This window comes from Pinus tabuliformis, chromosome 2_2 (assembly GCF_031772625.1).
Source record: "Pinus tabuliformis cultivar Carrire ecotype Pingquan chromosome 2_2, CPIR1, whole genome shotgun sequence".
Lineage (NCBI taxonomy): Eukaryota > Viridiplantae > Streptophyta > Pinopsida > Pinales > Pinaceae > Pinus > Pinus tabuliformis.
Window position 1 is genome coordinate 434,098,898 of NC_142300.1, and position 22,825 is coordinate 434,121,722.

A 22,825-nucleotide genomic window follows, 5' to 3' on the forward strand; every position below is an offset into this window, starting at 1 on the left:
AGAGTAGACATTCAATGATGTGAATTAAAGGAGTGCCTTTGTCCAAAACTTTGGTTGATGTTACTATTAAAGGGTCAGTCCATGTCGCTGGAGACATAAAGTGCATAGTAAGAGTTGCCACCTCATCCTTGGATCCCCTTGTTTGAAGGATAAATGTGCACATTTTGAAACCATTTACATTCATCATTGTAGGAGGATCTCAATTATTGTTGACAGATTGGGAGGGCAAGAAGACCCAACACTATGGGTGGATTGTTCACTTTGGAGCCTCAACACAACACTTGGGAGTCTGCTTGTTTGAGTGGTGGATTTAAATAGCTATCATGAGTGCCTTTGTCATTTTGAAGGCTTTTGGGACTAGAAATTCTTATTGGAACCCTTGAACCTATTTTGGAAGATGCTTTTGGAAATGATTTGGTGGATTGTCCACCATTTGGGGCCATGCCCAAATTTGGAGGCTATAGGGCATTGGAACGTCCTATAGGTTGGAGCCTGTAAAAGAAGGGGTTGGAGCCTCCCTCAGTTGGAGCTGAAAATATTGATGTACATTTTATTGAAAGACAAATATTAAGAAGCATTCGGTGGTTTTTGTCCCGGAGGGGTTTCCACCTAAAAATCTATGTGTTCTTGTCTTTATTATTGTGCATTGTTGAATGGTGTTGATGAATGTTTATATTTATCTGATGCTAATAACAATTAATGCTATATGAATTTAAAAATATACTAATTGATAAGAAATATTGATTCACCCCCCTCTCAGTATTTCCAACAATTAATTCACTTTAATTAACCAATTTTCCTAAGTTAGACATAGGAAATATTTTAATTATGGCTAATTAATTTAATGGAAGTGTCTCCAAATCTTTTCGAGCAAAACCTTTTCTAGATTTTGGAGATCTCATGTTCCTTAGTCTCTTCGACATCATAGAGACTAGGAAACTTGTTCGTTGCTACTAAAAATTTACATGCTCCTTCCATTAAAATAATAATAACCTGACTTGTCATCCCAGATATTTTGGAGACTAAGTCGACTCAATGAAAAATGATTTTTTATTGCATGAGATTTTCCACTACAGTGGGTTGAATCGGCTCACAACTATCAAGATAACTCCACATTCCAATTAGAAAGTGTCTACAAGTCAAAATAATGAAGAATAGTAGCGTTAAGTGCCCCAACATTCCACTAGAAGCCTCCAACATCATCCTTGTGTTAGAAAATCCAAAAGGCAAAAAGATTTTTTTATTCTCGATAATTACTTGTGATATTCTTGATTTGTTATTAAGTTTTATATCTTCTTTCTTTTAGTTCATCAAGCAATTACCAAAGCAATAGTACATAAAACAATGGACACCAGATGTAGGCACTATGCCACGGCAGAACCCCCCTCAAGGGGAAAACCCAGTCAAAATTCTCTTCCTTTCAATAGTATTCTTTGAGACTCTTCACCCTAGACAAAAGACCAAACCTTCCCTCCACACCAAGTCAGCCTCCCAGATCTTCGACCTCCTTTCCAATAACTTCGACTATGTAGCAGCTTCCAGCATCAAGCAGCTTTCGGCATCAGCAGAACTTGGAAGACTTCGATCTCCCAAACTAGGGCACGAAACAGAGAGAGAGGCACCAAAATTTTGTTTTTCTTCTTCTCCTTAGACTCCACCCAACTCGCACTTCTTCTAACTTCCTTAAACCCACTTCGCACTTCTCTGGCTTCCTTAGAGATATCGAACTCGCTTAAGATGAGATGCTCCAAATGAATTCAACTTGCTTCTATTTATAGGCATCAAGGTAGGACAAAATAATGTCCTTAGTCTGACATGATCTCTTCTAGGCCGACTTGATGTGGAGGATACATAAATTATATTGGAATTAATACTAAACCTTTTTACATGATTTAAAAGCCCAAGAAGGGGCTCTTTAAAAGTACAATGACTCTATTGACTCAAAATAAATCCTAGAAGTCCTCAATGGGTACTTTGACCTAAAACATGGTGACCCAAGCATGAAACCCATGCTTTAATAAGTCACAATAATAATAATAATAGTTATTTTCTTTATTTTTTGACAAGTACAGTACAAGATGATTCAAATATATTTAATGAAGAACAAACCTAGTTACATTTTCCAAGACCGTGACATATTTGACCTAACCTTGGAAAATGGCTTAATCACCTAGTAATTTGCTCCAGAGGGAGATGACTCATTCCCTGACTTTGTAACAATCATATTTTGTCCACAACTTTATCCCCTTAGCCAAAGACACTTACAATGCCTAGCCTGACTTTTCCAACAGCTATTTTAGCCAGTCCATGAACTTTTCATGCATAGTAAGTCAAATTATCCACCACCTTTTCCTATCTCCACTGCCTAGTTGATTAGGCCAAGCGTTCCACCGCATCTGTGTACTATATGCTAAGTTGTAACTTGTCAAATGCCATGTTAGATCCAAAATTCTATTGTACTACCACATCACCCTAGTCAAACCCCATAATCATGGTCAAACTGAGGATCTCTAGCGCCCTTGAGAAGCTAAAAAAATTGAGACATGGGTTTTGTTCCTCTCCTTGAGTAGACCATTATGGAAAAAATGCATGTCCAAATCAAGCTAATACCCCACCTATTTTTCCCTTGAAAACCTATGCCACCTATTGACCAGCTTTAACCAATCACATCTTGAGCATGCCTTCACCAAATGGAAAAATTCTATGTGGCATGCCATACTCTCATCAAGCCCTGCAATCTAAGACTACTAAATATTTTACTTTTGGAACCACTTTGCATTAGGAAACGTGAATTGCCTTGGGAATCATGAAATGTCATTGACAGTGAGACTGCCATGTATGAAAAACATTTGGGGCATACTACAAAAAATCCAAGATCACCTACAAACTCAATAGGCTCATAACCATGCGGAATGACATAAGTGCACTTGACATGGGTTGGACTAGCCCCTAAACTGGTGATCACCCCTACAAAAGGAAGGCTCAGCTAAAACCATGAGTCCTCATATAAACCCATCAAAGGTCCTCCAATCCTATCCATGACAAAAAGAACAAAGATGAACTCAAAGGGATCAACAATGGTCCAATCCAACAACGTCTAGGATACCTGATACAAGGCATCATATATTTGTCACATGACTTTTAACCTGTGACCTTGGGCTTATAATGGTGCAAAAATGCTACAATGAATGCATAGGTACCTCCACTAATATAAGGGGTAACAAGACCAAGTATGGGGTGTGTTGTCGCTCGAATTGTATAGGCACCGCCACAACTGCTCAGGGCAGAGGTTATCACTTTGATCCCCGCCCACTTCGTTCTAGCTGTCTCCCAACAGCAGGCTATGTGAGGTAGTCAATATGAAATGAGGTGAAGGAAGACAAGTTCAGAACCAACTTGCGTGGGAGACACAAATGAGTGGCCTAGCCACTTGGTTGAATTTGAGCAAGATTATTGATTAGGTTAGATTTTCAGGTATGAGACATGTGCCTAATGGAGTCACAATTCTTGCTTAATGAAAATTGAAACCAAGTGACCCGATGGACACCCGCTAGTTAAATGATTGACTAACCTATATGATGTACAAGTCCTATGATCTATGTGTGATGTAGTGATCTTGGTTATTTTTAGTTATATGCCTAATCTAAATAGAACCTCTCCCTTAACTATTTTGAGAAACAGTCTTTAGAGTAGGTTGTGAAAATGGAAGCCAACGGGAAGCAAACAGTGGCTCTGACGACTGCAAGGTCACTGTGTTAACCACTAAGAAGAGTTGAATCTCTCAAGCTAATTGGGAAGGGTTGCCCTAGATCTTGATCAACCTAGCTTATCCTAGGAGGTAAATTTTAATGCAAGTTAAAACTAGAATGCTTGTGCAAAAGATTGAGTGAGACTTTTGGGTGAGATTACTTAAGTATTCCTTTAAGTACTTAGTTATATTTTACCTTAGTTATGATGTTAAGTACTTCGCAATATTTAGAAAAGGTAATCTCAACCAAAAGACAAGTGTTAGATCTCAACAGTGTCAGCAAGAAACGAATATATCCACAAAACAAGATTGCTCAAGAATATATAGATCCACAATGATAACAATAGAGCAACAATTAACCAATGATTCAGTATGATAAGTCGATAACCATTATCCACAAGAGACAATAAGATAGCAAGTGTTCTTAGCCAATATTCCTCAAAACAATATGACTTACAAATTTTCAAGTTAATAATACTTAGATGCAATTTAGATAATCACCAATTAGATGCACAAATGACATAGGTTCTTTCAATACCAATTGGATTAGAGAGACTTAGGAGCAATTTATGTACTTAAACCAAAGATTTGCAATGTGCTTAGAGTGAGCTTATTATGTTGGATAGTGTTGTCATTGATGTCAACCCATGGAATTGACTAGGTTTGACTTTGACCAAAAACACCAGTCATTGATGTCAGATGGTTAATGAACGCTTTTTAGTAATTGTCAATTACATCAAGATAACAGCTATATTGTTGGATGGTTAAAAACCCAAGTCCTAGGATTTGGGTTCCCTGGACTCAGGATGTACCCCGACTTTGTCGAGGGTTTTTGAAGGGTCAAAATATTGAGTTTGACTTGGAGATCCACGTCATTGGATTCTCCTCAGAAAGATGTTTTCTGATAGTATGTGGTACGCCACGTAAGTCCTCCTAGTTTGAGAGAAAATTGAATTTGAAGTCAAAGACCCCACTTTCTAGGCTAAACCCCCATGGGGTGGTAACTTGGCACATTCTCATTGATTGTGGGCATCTAAAATTGAGCAATTGGGGTTACTTGTCCTCGTTTGTGTGGGAATCACTTTAAGAAAAGGTATACAGATATTTCATACCATGGACTTAAAAAAGGACTAATTCCTCATTATAAAGGCTAAGTGGGTTTCACTTAAAGTTCAAGATAGTAATTGAAAATTCCATTTAAAAAGAAGTTAACAATTAATAATGTTTTAAAATTCTAAAATCTCCTCCAACATTTATATTAGGGAGCCCTTCCCAATATATAGAAACAATTCCTATACTCACTAAATCCTAATGCCCAATCTACTCACAATAAGGGAAGCGGCTCTCTTACTTAGTTCACAAGATGCAAAACTTTTATATTTTAGCTCTCATGGAGCCCCTCTATTCTTCAAACGGTTAGCTTTTAGGAAGCCCTTACATTGGTCTATAAAAGGAGACCTTACTATCCAATTTCATATGAATTGTTCTTATGATTACACTCTGAAATTTTAGGATGCCTGAGGAAGACAGTGAAGGAATTACAGTGGGTTGGTCTTTGGTTTATTTTGTGGAACTTGATGTCCATTTGCCTTGCAGGATTAAGGCTAGGCCGCAGGCCTCCTCTCTAAGATTTGATCTATTTCATTGACATCATCCTAACCTTAAGCCGCTACAGGACCTCGGTCCTCTATCCAGTAAGTATTCTTAGCATAAAACAAAGTTGTTTTTATTGTGTTTTCTTGGGTATAGGTTTGTCTTGATTACCAAATTACAGACCTTTTTCTTGTGACTCTTGGCCTTTTCATTAGGGCACTCTCCCAAGGTTGTAGACCTGTGCATTAGGATACATCTTATCTGAAGCTTGAAGGGTTGTCTCTATGCATAAATAATTTAAATAATTTAGAACAACCAATCCTCATTCTCTGCATCATAAATAGCTGGGAAGGTAAAACATTTCTGGCCTAAACACGTGGTTCCAAGCAGAATTTGTCTTGGGTACAAGTAGGAGTACAAAATACATATACCTGTAACTTTGTATGACATTCTTCATTGACAAGGAAAATAACATGATTGACTGTTAACTTTTATGTGATGCAACAGTGACATAGTATGACCTTAACTTTTGATCACCTATGTTGTCAATATATGACAACAATTCTCACTGTAATCTCATTGTATCAGTGAGTATTTTCAAGAAATATATGCACTAAGCCAATGATTGATTTAGCACCTTGTAGACAAACCTCTCATTGCAATTCTGAACCAAAGTACAGTGACACCATGATATGACTTTAGACTTTAGTATATTGACAAGATTATAAAACAGTGATCTTTGATGAATAAACACTTGTTAACTGTCCTAGTATAACAATGCAAACAATGACAAGACCTCACCTATTGTTTACAATGACATTGTACTTGACATAGACCATTTAATGTCTTGACTTTGGCATAGTAGTAACCTTGATACATGTACAGTACGTTGATGAGATTATTTGACTTGACAGCAATGCATTACAATATGATTTGGGATTGATATCCAGAACTAATGATACACCAACCTTATGTATGTAGCAAGAGTTTCCTCAGACTGCAATAGTAGACAATGGCATTGACTATGACAGAACATCTTTTCTTAACATGTTAGAGTGACACCTACAGCATTACAGTGATCCTATGCACATGAACAAAGAGCATTAACATTAGTATCTTAACTATAGCAGTCCTTTGGTCTCTTGACTTGAATTCACCAATGGTTTATGACAGTAAGTTGACATATGACTTGACAGTGATATAAAATGTCATAAAGTGATATAGATTGACATTGACATGATGTATTGACTTTGACCTGACATTTAGGACAGCAAGTTGACACTTAGCCATTGATATGATATCTTGACCTTGACAACAGTGAAACAGTGACTTATGTCTTTTGGGAATGTACTTGTGATGACCAAGATTCTTGTCTTGACAAGCATGTTGTAGCTTGCCTAATTGATGTGATGTGACAACATTTATGTAACAATGTTACAGTGGGTTTGTGACAGACTTCTTCGACAGTGATTGAAGTGGGTGACGATGACTCCAGGGCATTGACAATCTGAGCCGCAGTAATTACACGTATGCTAGTAGCTCTCCGAGGACAGTATGAAAGCACTGATTGCAGGTCATCGGGTGACCTGAGGCGCCTTGGTTTGTGCCATTATTTGATAGCAGTGTCAGATGGTTGCAGCATTGCATGCAGTCTGATGATAGCAGTGGTTGTGCATTGATGACTATTCATTCATGAGCAGTGACATGCAGTGAAAGCTAGCAGTTGTGCAGTGATTTGTAGTGATATTGATATACATTGTGCAGTTGAATAGTGATAGCTTGATGTGTAGCATTGTGCAGTGATTAGTTCATGGGAACAGTGATCAGCAGCTACCAGGATTCGACATTTATTCTACATCTTTCTTACAACTCTTCTACATTGATTTAGAGCACAGGGGATCCAGTGTGAAAATTGTGAAACGTGATCTACCGACTATGAAAATTTTTAAATAGAAGTCCTAATGAAGTGATTAATATGATTTCTTCTACTTATTACCTCATAAATAGGTTATCTACTGTATTCTTACAGAAAATATCGAAACATATTCTACTGCAACCTTCACAATTAAAACATTGCAGTAAATGTAAGTAAAATGTTGGTACATATACAAACACAATGACACTTATTTTTGGACAATTGTCCCCAGAAAAACCCAATGTGGAAAAACCGGTGCAACAAATGAGGGTTTTATTATTCTTTAGCAAAAATCGACATGTACAAATTACACCCAGCAGTATAGAACAAGGCTTTCTGAGAAATATTTACAGACATTCCTGAATAAGTATCTGACCCGAGAGAGAGGTTCCTCCACCCTCTACGTCTCTCTAGCTTACCTAGCGTCACTATCTCTAGCCTCTAGACTGGCCTGCACAATGCCTACGTCACTCAAGCCAGTTGCTCTCCTAGAGTCAATCTGCTCAGCACTGTCCCTTTTACTGCTTTGCATCTTTGTCCCTGTCTCCCTGACTGACGTTGAACCCTCTTTGTCTCTCCTCCACCTGCAACTCTCCCTCTGAATCGATTTTCTCTTGTCGAACTTCAACCAGTGTGAAAATCGATTTTACTTGGGCAACTGAGTATTTGCCTAGTGTGTTTTCCAAATGACCCTCAAGTCCCTTCTTATATCTTCCTATTGGGCAACCAACGACCTAGATTAAATCATAATCAAAGGCTCAGATCGTTTTGGCTTGATTGTGGCCTTTTCTAAAAGTTTCACCCCTGATTAGATTAAAACCCATTAATATTTTAGCTTTCCTAAGTTTAGACTTAGGAACCCCATTAAAAATATTAATTATTTTAATAAAATCACTTTTGGGTGGAATTTCCCAAAATGCTTTCTGAGTTCTTTAGAATACATGTGCTCAAGCCTCCCTTGCAAAATTTGAGGCCTAGAGCACATCTAATGCTACTCCAAATCAACACCAACTCTTCTGGGTGATTGGAGTGACCTTCAGGTTGTGGCTTGGGAACACTTCAGGGCGACAGGGTGGTGTTAGGGCAAGTTGTGGCTTGCACAGGGCGCTGTGGCGTCCATTCAGTTGTGGTTGATAAACCTACAGGGCAGCGAATCATCATTTCTGACAGCAGCTGATAAACAGAGTGTTGGAGCACTCATCAAGTTGTGGCCCGATCTACAGGGCGTTGGGGCGTCCTTCTGGTTGCAACAAGATATTAGGGTTTAGTAGCCTCCTACAGGTTGTGGCCTGTAAATTGGGGGGTTGACGCATCCCTCAGTTGTAGCTGAAATCTTGATGTAATCAATTTTATTTTATCAAGAAGAAGACAATTACTAAAGAAGTGTTCGGTGGATTTTGACCCAGATGGGGTTTTCCACCTAAAAATATTTGTGTCTTCTGTTTTATCTTTATGCATTGTTGTATGATGTTGTCTATTGTTGATCATTATTTATGAGGATCTAAAGAAGAACAATAATAATAACTGAAGATTAACTAATGCTCTGAAAAAAGGATTAAAAAGTGTTAATTGCTAAGAAATATTGATTCACCCCCCTCTCAGTATTTCCAACATATTAGATGTGAATTACGAACTTTGTAGCATATAAACTCACAACGAAACACAATGTTAGCCTTTTCCATAATGTCAATGCCAGCAACTAGGAATAATAGTGTAAAACTATGAGAGCACTTTTGCAATTTATGTTCCAATGACCTTTTAATGAGCAATAAGTAAATGATATGACAGCAGTAAGAGATTTATGACAGCAGTGAGTAAATTTGCTTCAAGTGCCAAATTCAAGATGCATATGCTTGCCCAATGTAATGAAGAGAAACCCAATTATCAACTCAACTTTGCAAACTCAAGAATTTGGATGGATTAGTCTTTCAGATATGTAATTTACCGCTGTTATTTCAGATTTATTATGCAGAGATGATAGTCATTAAAACTCCTAGATTATGCCAAGATATGATTGCCCAACTCAAACAATTTATTCCTTAATATGTCAAGCAACTTTTATAATGAATTTTAGGGCAATTTAGGATGTTTTTATCATTGTTATGAGTTAATTTGCTTGCTGAAATAAAACAGTGAGGAAATAGAGGTTAGGAGATCAAACCCTTGGGCCCTAGGCCTTGAAGTCTACTAGCCCAACTTGTTCAAAATCTTGTCCAAGAACTTGATACCTGAAACACAAGCTTTATGCCAATTTTCTCTACAAAATACACCAACAATCAATCTAAAAAAAATTCAGAGATAAGCATACGACAATTTTGGGCCAAGAGAGGGCAAGAGAGAGGCCAAAATGAAAGGAAAAGACCCAAATAGGCCTGCAACTAGGGTAAAAGGCCTCACGGAAAGCCCAAAAGGGCTTTCATTGGGCTTAGGAAGGGATGAAGGGCTCACTAGGGGCTACGACCTAGGGTTTTTAGGCCCTAAGGACTGCGGCACCCTAGGGAAGGCCTCAAAAGAGGTAGTCGCAAGCCCTTTAGGGGCTGCGGCTTAAGGAAGGGCGGCACCAAGGGCAAACAGAGGGGCCGAGGGAGGACGGAGATGAGAGGAGAGGGCAGCGGAGAAGGACAAAGGTCGAGGAGGGAGGAGGACAGTCTGTGGCAAGGGGACGGAGGGTCGAGTGCAGGAGACAGGCCTCTAAGGCCTACGGCAAGGCTTAGGAGGGGAGTTCGTACTACGTAGCCCTTAGGTCTCACGGCTAGCCTCTAGGAGGCCTAAAACCCAAACGCAAGAGGCCAAGAGGGGGACACTGAGGGTTCGGAGGAGAAAACCAGGTCTAGGAGCCCTAAAAACCTTGAAACCCTCGCCCCAAAAAAAATTATTCTACATCTCTTCAATTTTATGAAAGCTCCTTCATGGGTAGCCCTGCAAAATTTTTAAGAAACTAGATCTTACCCTCAAGGGCCTAGATCTAGCTCTTCTTCCACTTGAGCTTTTGATCCAACCTGCCAAAATAAAAATGCAACACCCAAAACCCCAAATATATACAAAATTCTAAAATCCCCAAAACCCCAATTAGCAAAATAATTTTACAAATTATACAAAGGTTTTAAAATAAATTTTAAGAAATAATTTTTTATGATATTTTTCTTTGATAAATAGCTAAAAATGCTTTAGAAACCATCGCTATAATCTTAGCGAAAATTTAATCCACCATACAAATACTCAGAATCGAAGCAAAATGATCATTGTCCACAGTTTGTGAACTTGGAGACCAAGGACTGAAGTACCTACAAACACTATGTATTATCTCAAAATTATCATATATAAGCACAACATAGGAAGCCCGTAGTCAGTACATACCACAAATCAATGAACAAGAACACCTCGAGTTGCACCGCAAAGTCTTTATTATGGCAGAAATAATAGTTCCCAACAGAACAATGGTTTACAGGAATGCTTGAGCAGCAATTTCCTAGTCAGAGATCAAGATGCTAGAGACTCAACTGACTCTCTAATTTATAGATAAATCCTCCAAGTGGAAAAATAGCTAGTTTCATTGATCTTTGTCAAAATAATCATCGTCATTGATAAACACTTCAAGATCTTTTAATCTTGGCCCTTGATTTTTTATTTTTGAGGAATTTTCGAATTTATCATTTAACTCCATTTTTATTAGCTCAAAATTAATTATTTTGAGCAAATTTCCTCAAAAATTTGTCTTTGACTTAACCACCAAGGTCCAAGGGTCCCAATTTTCCTGAAATATACAATATTCCCTTGGTGAAGAACCTTTAAAATTTGATTATTTTAGGACCCAAGAAGTTTTCCACTTGAAGAATTAATTTTCCTAAAGCAGCTTAACTTGACTCTAATTAATTAATTTTTTGGCCTAAGATTTAATTTTATTTTGCCAAAAAAATTAATTAATTTACACGAGTGGATTTAATATTTTTCCACCCTCTAATACATAAGATTTTTTACATTTACAACCCTGAAAGGGGGAATACACATATGGTTTAGACCCTCAAGACATAACCCATCTGCGACACAATATGATCTAGTAAACCAAGTGATTTGTAATAAAATAATTAAGCCAACTAGCTTAAATTATTCCCAAATCACTTTTACATCAGACTTGACTAAAAACACTAGGACTCACCTAAGATTTCGACAATAAATTTCAGCCTAGCTTTGGGGTTTAAGATGGAGGAAAAACAGTCTTCTGATCAACCGTGTTTAGAAACACGGGGGATCAGTGAGGTTAAAAAACCTCTTAGATGAAATATGTCATCAAAATCATAGGCTTACCTAGGTTGTTACATATACTCAAGGTCTTACTAGGATCATTTACATTACATAACTTGCAGAATGGGTTTACAATGACATGTAGACTGCTGATAGATGACCCAATCCGGTTGAAAACAAATTGGCACTTCCGCTTCCTTGGAACTTTGATAAATTGAGTGCAACAGGGTGAATAGGCTTTCCCATGGTTCTGCAACACATTTGCACTCTTCCAAAATTAGAAGGTGGGCTTGTTTTGGTTGACAATTTTTGTAAAGGGAAGACATTAAAAGCAACATGGATTGTCAAGAGAATTCACGGTTAGTCCTGTGGAACTATTTCCTAGTTTATAAATTGTCGCAAACAAAGCATGTTTGTATGATCTATGGGCACTTTTATTTATGTGACATTGTCTCAATCCATCATCTCTTCAGAACTCAAGGTTCTTTCATCATCAAAGGCATATGGCAAGCATGGAAGAATGCAACTAACTCTTGAAATTTTTCAGGGAACAAAAGAGGTTGGGATCTAACTCCCACCCTCTATGGGGTTGGAAAGTTCAAGGTCAACGTCTTGCTGAACTCACTCGCTTTCAAATTTCAAACAAAGAGATTAAGCAAAATGAGGTTCTTTCTACAGAAAGACCTATGGGATCTAAAACATAGAATGTGGCTTGAGTAGAGAACCTTGGCCAGCAAGAAATCCTAGCTGCCCTCTGAATGGGATGCTATTAGAGAGCTACAAAGACTTGGTACAACTGATGATCTTTACAAAAGGAACATCATTCTTCATAGACCAACTTATGCATTGTATGTCACCCTCAGCTCCCACTGTAGATACAATATTCCTCTTCAGATGCAGAATTCAGAGGATCACTGGACTGAGCAACGTCTAATCTTACAGATTTTCTCATGAAGTCAAGAGTGTTTGCAACTTTATAAGGCTAGTAGTCTACCAGGGACTTCCTACTAATGCTATCCCAGTGAAGAATGGCCTCACAGTTGACACATACCTATCCTGTACTAAATTTGAATCTCTCAAACACATTCTATGGGAATGCCAATTGCTAATCAGTGTTGGAAAAATGTTTAACAGAAGGTTTAGCACATTTTTCATCTAAGATTTAAACTTGTGATGTGAAACAATGCTATAGATCCTTAAACAAAATGGAAATGACAATCGATGGCATACACAGCACACAGAGATTTACCCTGGAAACCCTTAACTGGGAAAATTAGCAAACCTTAGAGTTGCACCTATCTTTTCTTATTCTATTAACTTCACTGTTCACGATACAATATTGAATATATAGGCATTCTATGGCATCCAAAACCCTAATCCATTTACCCAGAATAGGTTACAACCCTAATTCCTTAACTGGAATTAGATTACAATGGGCCAAAAACCATTGACCAAAAAATACCAAAAACAGGCCAGAAATTTTTCCTCTAGGACTCCACCCCTGAACCTCCAATGCATACAAACAACATGTGGCAATAGCCATGCAAAGAGTATAACACACAAAGAAAATAGCCATGCAACACATTCTCCCACTTCTTGTTTTCTTTGCAAACAGTGTGCATGAGTTTTACTAGTGCTATGTAGTAATGTACATATTTCAAAGGCTGTGGATGGATAAGGTATGGTCCCAAGCCAAGGCCAAGAGGATTTTGCTTATTAGAGATGCCAGAAATATTTCACTTTCTGCAAAAGGCTGCAATCATATAGCTAAGATTGTACATTCTTTTATGCTTTTGCACATATTACTCACTCATTGTACATATTACTTTATGAATAAAGTAGCATGTCCCCCATGAAACAACAAAATAAAAAATACATATTCCTCGTTCCAAAGGGAGCTCTTTTAATCCTTTGAAAAACTGAAAGTAATCTATATTGATTACAGAGCTGATTTCTTCAGTAGACAGCATCCCCTTCAAAGTTCAGACTTCAGAAGCAGGCCCTGACTATTACTTCATCATACCATTAACCAATGCATATCCATGGTCAGGACTAGAAGTACCAAAACAGCCTTGTTTCAGAATGGAGCTAAAAATTTGAACTTAAAAGAGACACCATTCATGCACTTTCCAGGAAAAAGACATTTAAATGCATAAAATAATGTTTAAGCATGAGAACATACCTACCTTCATTGCTCCATTAGTTGCAATGGCGCTCAGGGACAAACCAGTGAGAAAAGTGCAGAGACAACACAATGAAACAAGCAAAAGACTTTGTGCAATGCCAGCAATTCCAACAATCCTGTAGAAATGTACTGCAGGTAAATTCAGTGTTCTAAACGTGCAATAAAATAACAGGTAAAGTATCATGATTCTGTTCAAGATCATATAGAATCCACAAAGTATATCTAAATAGATTCCTTATTGAACCAAATATAACATAGAAATGATTTGTTTTGATATTATCAAACTAATGCCAAATAATATTGTTAAATCAATCTAACCCAATTACCTTGGTCCATAAACACAGTAAGAAGACATGTCAACTGTTACATAAAGTATACTAATGCTACAAATGATTTCAGGTTATATATTGTCTAGAACACTAGTGCATATAAAATCAATTACACGCTCGACAAGGGGTTTAAAGTTGATGTATAAAATCATATGCTATAGCAAGAAATTAATGCCAAAATTAGGATCAGTTCACTTGATCATCTCCTAGTGCATTGTTCCTTCACTACATAAGTTTAGAAGGAGGCTCTGAATCTGACAGATTAAAAAAGAAACTGGATAGGAGAATCTGCAGCTATATGTTTGGAGAACTAGCTAAAGGACAAGTCATTAAAGGAGCATAGGACATTACCTGTGTATTGTGTCAGTTACCCTCTGGTTGGCCAGGGCCCAGGAACAAAATGACTTTTCAAAACAAGGAAACATTACCTATCCAGGTCGTTTAGCAAATCAGCTATTCATATGGAGTGTGGAAACTAGGTAAAGTGAAGGTTCCACAGAGCATGAAGAACCCAGAAATTGATAAATCGTATGCATGGGGGTTTTCTGATGGAGCATGTAAAGGATCCCCAGGTATCTATGGCACTGAAGTTTACTTATTTCTGAAGGATAATCAGAATTAAAGATTTTCTTGGGGAAGGTACAAACAACAAGGTTGAGATCTATGCATTATGGTTACAAATGAGATTAGCTTCTAAAAAGGGTGTAAACCAGTTGTAGATTCTGGGGGACTCTAAGTTAATTATTGAATGGGCAAACGGAAAGAACATGGAAAATAAGCTTTTATCCCTGATAATAGAATAAATTAGAGATTGTTGATTTTAGGTATGTTCTATGCTTAGAGCAATTTATTTCAATTTTCACTGTTAGCTCAATATCTTTTCCAGATTAGCAATCACGTCAGCATTAAAGTAAACTGCAGATAGAACATAAACATAAATCGCAGAAGACAAGAGGACACAAGATGTGGCGCTAGCCAGGGAAAAACCCCAATGTGGGGAAACCCTTGATCAATTCTTCTTATATGTTTTTCAATAGTTCAGTGGAGAGAGAGAGAGAGATAGTATATTTACAACAGAAGTCAACACATTGACTTATCTAGGTAAGAGCATAGATCGTCTCTAAGAAGATGATACATGAGATCAGTTGAAGACATGCTGCTTCAACTGATTCTCCAAGGTGACTCCTTCACCTATCATTGTGTTGCACCTCGTCACCATGCTGCACCTCACCGTGCTGCATCCATCATCACTATGTTGCATCTCATCATGCCTCACTAATCATGACTATACCCATCACTGTACTGCATCATGTGCCATTGTTGCACCATGTTGCCATATTATCCTATGTGCTTGCAGCACTATGCTTGCCATGTTGTCCCAATGTGCTTGCAGCACCATGCTTGTCATCATGTGCTTGTTGCACCTTGCTTGCTTGTTGTACCTTGCATGCTTGTTGTCCCTTGCATGCTTGTTGTACCTTGCTTGTTTGTTGTCCCTTGCAGGCTTGTTGTACCTTGCATGCTTGTTGTACCTTGCTTGCTTGTTGTACTGTTGTTGTGATGGTGACTGGTTAGGGCACCTCAGACTGCTGCAACAGCCCACAAACAGTCACCCAAACAACCCTTAATCTCAACAACCTTCCCTAGTGTGAACCCTCTACCTTCATGCTGAAGAGTAGGGCATAACATGACTCCAAAACTGCCCACGTTGTCCCTTGTTGTGGTGGTATGGCCTACGGCCTACCACACAGCCTTGTTGTAGCTTTACTGCCCACATATAAAACCCAAAACAGGCCTCCTCTACCTCGGCCCTCAAGGAACGTACCTCAACCCTTTCTAACAGCAATTCGGTCTTCATAAAATGACCCTAAAATAGCCCACGTTGTTCCGTCCATCTTGCTGGTAAGGGCAACCTAGGACTACGGCTAGGGTCACTCTAAAACACCAGCTTGTGGCACTTGTTTGGACAGCGACTATGGCTTGTACAAGCCTCCTCTAAATTGCGTTGTGGGAGGCTGCCTCCTTTACAGCGTTGAGGCTTCTCCTTCAAGACAACGTTAGGCCTCTTCTAGGACAGTGTTACTTGTGGGAGCCTCCTTTACAGCGTTGAGGCTTCTCCTTCAAGACAGCGTTAGGCCTCTTCTAGGACAGTGTTAGGCCTCTTCAAAACAGGCCTCTATACCCACGTTGTTCAGCTCTCCTTTGCTGCAGCTAAGACTGAGTTCCCTTGCCTCTAGCTTAGGGCTATCTCCTTTACAACATGACTATGTCTTCTTGGTTAAGGAAGACTGCAGCTAGACATCCTTTAGGACTGCGGCTAGGGCATCCTCCTCCTAGATTTCTCTTCCACTAAAACCCAAGACAAGTGGAGAGAAATCAAGATAGAAGTGTGTGTGAGAAATGACTCTCAAGTCATCTCCTTTTATACTAAAACGTTGAGCACATGTGGGGTTTATTTGGTTGTTGGCCGACCTTGACGAATCGTCTTTTAACAAAAATAAATTCATAACTCCATGAATATTTATCGAAATCAGATGATCTTTAGATCAATCCTACACCTCTCAGTGAGAGGGATCCAAGAAAAAAATCAGTTGCCATAAATAAGATGACACACATGGAGTTTGGCCCTAGTTGCCATTTTTAACACTCCCTCTCAACTAGGGAGAACTCCAACCACTGATCCATATGTCTAACTATACTATCTCTGCCATCAATGCCCTGCACTGCTCTGCTCTGCTCTGCTCTGCTCTGCTCTGCTCTACTCTGTTCTGCTCTGTTCTGCTCTGCTCTGTTCTGTTGAACCATGAAGAAGAAGAATTGATCAAGAATGTCTCATACCATTCTCTACTAACCCGAAGTTGGTTTTAATGCTCCCAAACCAATATCACAAGAGAGTGTCTCAAACCACTCATACTGATCCCAGATCAGTTACATTGATCCCAGACCAATGGAGGTCATCCTAGCATAGGGAGTGCGGTAGATACAACGGCGCGTCCATCGATAGTACTACTATGGTCCCTAACCCCATTTCCCTGCTCATTGGCCAGATGAGAGGTACTTCCCATGAGTCCCAAACTGCATGGGTAGGATGCCTCAACAAGAGAACCATTCATCATGTCCCTAAGTCACCTCGGGGTATCACACGGGAAGGCTAAGCCATTCACCCTATACACAGCGCACCATTAGGGAGGGTGAGTCGCCCTATGGTCGCGTGTTGCTCTAGTAGTACCCCAAGCCCCCCGGAGCTCCCAGAGCTCAATGCATGCAACATGCAGGACACTCATAAGAAGGTCTCTCAACGACTCCAAGTCGTTCAGGAAAGTCACAAATTTGACCTTTCCTGGGGCTTTGACAAAATGTCTACGACCTGTACATCGGTCTCAATGCAATAGAGCCTCCTCGCTCATTGACGTACCATATCCCAAATAAGGTAGTATCTAATGTCTATATACAGGAGCAATCATAGAATACGGGATTCCTCAACAATCGAATCTCCCCCCTGGTTGACACAGAAAATCACGGTGGTATCCATCATGTGTACAAACAGCTCACTGAGGAGCTTCTACAACCAGGCAGCTTCACACGAGATCAGACTCGTAGCTATCTATTCTGTCTCAGCGGTGCTCAAAGCAACCATCTTCTGCTTTCTGCTCATCCAGGATATCGAACAAAACCCAAAGAGAATCAGCACTCAAAAGCGCTCTTGAGATCCTCCACATTGCCTGCCTAGTCAGCATTCAAACAGTCATGTTGCTTCATATTTCCAGCAGTGCATCTCAATCCATGAGAGATTGTGCCCCGAAGATATCTTAGAAGATTCTTGGCACCAATCCAGTGAGGCTCAACCATATATGAGCTCATCATACTAACTGCAAATCATATGTCCGGACGGAAGTTCACCAAGAACATCAATGCGAATGAGTTTATGAAACTCAGAGGCATTTGCCAAATCTGGTCCGTCATCACTACCATTTAACTTCTAAAAATTAAGATCCTCAAGGTAGCCACGGGCTTGCAGTTTACCATTCCACATCCAGAATCCAACTCCCTCTTACTTCTACAAATGAGAGGGTCTGCACCTGTCAGAAATAGGTCGTCCTCAGAAGGTGCCGGTATGAGAGGTCTATCATCCACAACCTTCAAGCAATGGTTTGGATCGGCTTCACTCCTAGTGAATCTCAGCTTCATCAGACAGCTATCAATCCTCTCATACTACACCCAGGGTGTTTTGCTTCAAGCCATAGAGGGCTTTCTTCCACCTGCATACATGAGATTCCCGATCATGAATCTCAAACCCCTCGGGTTGTTCTGAACCTGTGGACCTGTTACATGAGGGGAATGGTCCCCTCGTAAGATTTTCCTTCAGTACATCTCAGACAAGTACCTTCATGCTCCTTTTGAATTCAGGCATCACTGTCACCATCTGACTCACATCGGGTAGGGCCCCATAATAAGTCGACCTCTGGTGCTATAGATGAGATGTGTCAACTGACATGGTCCCCAATGGACCATCCTGCAACTTGATACAAATTGCCAACCCTGAACCCAAGAGTAAAAGCATCTATAAAAATTCCATTTTCAAATACGTACCTTTGATGAATGCCACCCTGAAACCTTTGACTTCCATTGCTGAAACGGACACCAGGTTCATCTAGCGATCAAGTACACAAAAGAGATTCTTGTAAATGAATTGAGTACACCTCATTCAATTGAGGGGTAACAATTCCTACACCCTTTCCGGGATAGGTGGCATCAACTCCAAGTATAATCCCACTATTGTTTCCATCTCTACTAAATTAGAGAGACCACCCTTCTATCCGATGAAGTGCCTTGAAGCACTACAATCAATAAGCCAGATTCCCAAAGAATCTGAAGGAGAGGGCCAATACAAGATAACGCTTCTTTATCTTATCAGAAACAATATTTGATTCTTCATACCTAGGGTTCCTTGCTTTCTTTGAAGAGTCAGCTGTTTCCTTGATGACCTGCATTACTTGTCATTCTGTTCATCATTGAAGATGTCCCTGGAATGATTGTTATCATCATCAAGTGATGTGTCCCTGCCATTCAGACACTCCTTCGCATAATGGCCTAACTTATTTACAAACAAGGCATCTGCTTTTCCTTCCACCCTTAGATCTGGACTTCCCAATGAAGTGATCTTTAGGTAGGCCATCAGAAACTTCCGTTGCGCCATTCTGATAATATTCTCTACTTCGATTTCACCCTTGGTGAATTTGAAGAGGGCTGAGGAATCCATTAATCCTTTTGTCCTTTCCCAACTGTCTTCGGTGATTGCTCTTTCACTCTTGCTTGGGCATTGTCTTCACCTCAGCTCTAATACCATGTTAATTTTACATATGTTCTATGCTTAGAGCAATTTATTTCAATTTTCACAGTTAGCTCAATATCTTTTCCAGATTAGCAATCACATCAGCATTAAAGTAAATTACAGATAGAACATAAACATAAATTGCAGAAGACAAGAGAACACAAGATGTGGCGCTAGCCAGGGACAAACCCCAATGTGGGGAAACCCTTGATCAATTCTTCTTATATGTTCTTCAATAGTTCAGCAGAGAGAGAGAGAGAGTACATTTACAACAAAAGTCAACACCTTGACTTATCTAGATAAGAGCATAGATCATCTCTAAGAAGATGATACATGAGATCAGTTGAAGTAGCGATCAATTGAAGACATGTTGCTTCAACTGATTCTCCAAGGTGACTCCTTCACCTATCATTGTGTTGCACCTCGTCACCATGCTGCACCTCACCGTGTTGCACCATGTTGCATCCATCATCACTATGTTGCATCTAATCATGCTTAACTAATCATGATTGTACCCATCACTGTACTACATCATGTGCCATTGCTACACCATGTTGCCATATTATCCTATGTGCTTGTTGCACCTTGCTTACCATACTGTCCCAATGTGCTTGCAACACTATGCTTGCCATGCTATCCCAATGTGCTTGCAGCACCATGCTTGCCATCATGTGCTTGTTGCACCTTGCTTGCTTGTTGTCCCTTGCATGCCTGTTGTCCCTTGCTTTCTTGTTGTCCCTTGCATGCCTGTTGTACCTTGCTTGCTTGATGTCCCTTACATGCGTGTTGTACCTTGCTTGTTTGTTGTCCCTTGCATGCTTGTTGTCCTTTGCTTGCTTGCTGTCCCTTGCATGCTTGTTGTACCTTGTGTTGGAATTTCTAAGTCTGACACGTTAGAAACCCTTCATGCGCTTTACTGATTTATTCCTACCTACTTGTTTTGTTAATTAACAATTTATTTACCATGTAAATACTAAAAATAAATACAAGTACATGCTCAACACATTACAGATCATCAACTGAAGGAAACAAAACAAGCACACAAGTGACACCGTTGTTTTTGGACCAATGTCCCCGAAAAAACCCAATGCGGGAAAACCGGTGCAACTATCTGAGGGTTTTATTGTTATGCAGTTTCTCAATACAATCTTGGTGCCAAAACCGGCTCATCCAACAGAGAATAATCTCGGCAGTAGTACCTCTCCTTCGGAGACAGATGCTTCGACTGAAACCTCGGATAAACACTCCAGCAGCTCCTCGGCTCCAATCTGCCCCACGAAAAACCCCAGCGTCATCCTCTAGGGATTGTGTCAGCCTCTTCTTCCCTCTCTGACAGTTCCGGCTTCTGCCCTCTGCGTCAGCTTTCCCTGTTGTTCCGGCAGTTCCGGCTGTTCCCGACAATTCCAGCTTCTTCCCTCTGCGTCATCTTTCCCGGGTTGTTCTGGCAGTTCCCGGCAGTAATGATTATTCCCGACAGTTCTGGCTTCTTTCCTCTGCGTCAACTTTCCCGGTTGTTCCGGCAGTTCCCGACAGTTCCGGCTATTCCCGGCAGTTCCAGCTTCTAACCTCTGCGTCAGCTTTCCCGACTGTTGCACTAATCCTCTCAACACTATCTATGCCTCTCTGCTTCTGTATTCATTGCCCCTCAACTGCAACTCTAATCACTCTCTCGACTTCCTCAGCAAACCCTGCCCTAGAAAGTCAAAATATTGATCAACTCGGTGTGTTCTCCAAGTGACCCTCAAGCCTCCTCTTATACTTTTCTCGTTGACAAATCAACAGCCGAGATTAAGTCCCTAATCAATGGCAAAGATTAGATCTGGCTTGATCCATGACTTTTGGACCATTCTAACACAGCTTTATATTAATTCACATTAATATTTTATTTTCCTAAGTTTAGGCTTAGGGACTCCACTAAAAATATTAATTATTTTAATATCTCCCAAACTATTTAGAATCTGCCCAAACCATTTCTGGGTATTGGAGATCTCATGTGCCTTAGCCTCTCCACCATATTTTGTGGCTAGAGCACATCCGATGCTACCCAAAATCAACATTCCCTCTTAGCGAGGATTGTGCTCTAGCAATACTCCTCACTGAGCATCGCCCTGATCATCCAGCATCGGTCCCTATGCTAATGTTAGGCCTGTTGCCCATCATCCTCTGCACCACTGCCCATGGCTCTGCCACTGCCACTATTGCATCTGTACTACAACTCCCTCTACATCCATGTTGCTGCCCATGGCCCTGGTACTGCCATTGTTGCATCTACACTGCAACCCCTCTCATCACGTTGCATCGCGCTACCCATAGCACTACCACTATTAACTGTTGCACTGCAACTCAGTTACTGAGAAGTAAGTAACTAATCTCCCAACTCTGACATCTCCGTCAGGCTAGAAACACTCCTAATGCTGAAGCTCCCTCTGTCACTGACAAGTGCTCCCTCTCTAACCTCTGCGCTGCTGCAACAACTCCATGCATCTCGCACCATTGCACACCTCTCTGTGCCATCCTGCACTGGTGCAACACTCCTGTGCCTCTCACACTATTGCAGCCTGCTAGCCTCGCGCTGCCCTAGGAACCCTACATTGTAACTCCCTTTGTCGCTCCATCTGTATTCGTCTCTACTAATATCGCCTGTACTGCTACTCCTCTTCGGGGTTCCCGTAGCAAGGTCTAATCCAAGAGGTTGGGTACCTCGAGGATCCTGCCCCTCATCGCCTGTAGTCCTCCTGACTACAGCTCAATGTCTCCCCACTTCCACTCAAGTGGCATGTGAGTACTCATGGCACATAGAACAGACAGGATCTTGGCCTTCCAGATGACAAAGTTCGATGCCTCATCCAACCTATCCTGAGCTCTCAGCCCATTCATGGCCATCTCTTTGCTCTTCTTGTCGACTCCTCCAAGTCTTTCTACTTCCCGCCTGGAAGTTCTCTGTTCGACTCCTACTGAGTCTACTTCCCGCCTAGAAGTTCTCTATTCGACTCCTGCTGAGTCTACTTCCCGTGTAGAAGTTCTTTGTTCGACTCCTCTGAGTCTCTCTACTTCTCGTCTGGAAGTTCTCTTTAGACTCCCTCTAAGTCTCGATTTCTCTCCTGGAAATCCTTCTGCCAACCGTCAAGTTGCCCCTTTCAGATCGTCTCTACAACTGCACCACTGATTTGGATTCCTTGGCTAGAAATCCGCCTCGACAACAACTCCCTCCCCTTGGTCTTTCCCTGTTAGGTACTGTTCTAACTACAGTACCCCACCAGCTTCACTCTGCAACTTACCCACAGCCTCCTATACCCCAGCAACTGAAGGATTGAGCCACTTGGCTCTGCGCAATCCTGGCACCAACAAATCAGCGCCCCCAGCCAACTGCGTCAGCCCTCTTGGCCTCTGTGTGGCTCTGTGTGAGCCTGATTCTGCCTCCCTTAGCCTCTGTGTTGTCTTTCTCTGGCCTAGAATGATGACACAGTCCCTCTGTGTCACT

The 22,825-nt window shown here is 40.5% G+C and overlaps 1 protein-coding gene across 4 annotated transcripts in view; it reads right to left on the reverse strand.

The window, feature by feature from the left end:
* The window catches only part of LOC149193118 (cation-chloride cotransporter 1-like), a 291,136-nt gene that overhangs the window by 166,390 nt on the left and 101,921 nt on the right, over positions 1-22,825 (reverse strand). For all 4 annotated transcript variants that reach the window (XR_016254409.1, XM_089404786.1, XM_089404785.1 and 1 more), the window contains exon 4: positions 13,685-13,799. Coding sequence is in view for 3 of the 4 variants with exons in the window: in XM_089404786.1 (XP_089260912.1) it covers positions 13,685-13,799 (115 nt within the window). In the remaining variant the exon portion in view is untranslated. The remainder of the gene's footprint in view (positions 1-13,684; positions 13,800-22,825) is intronic.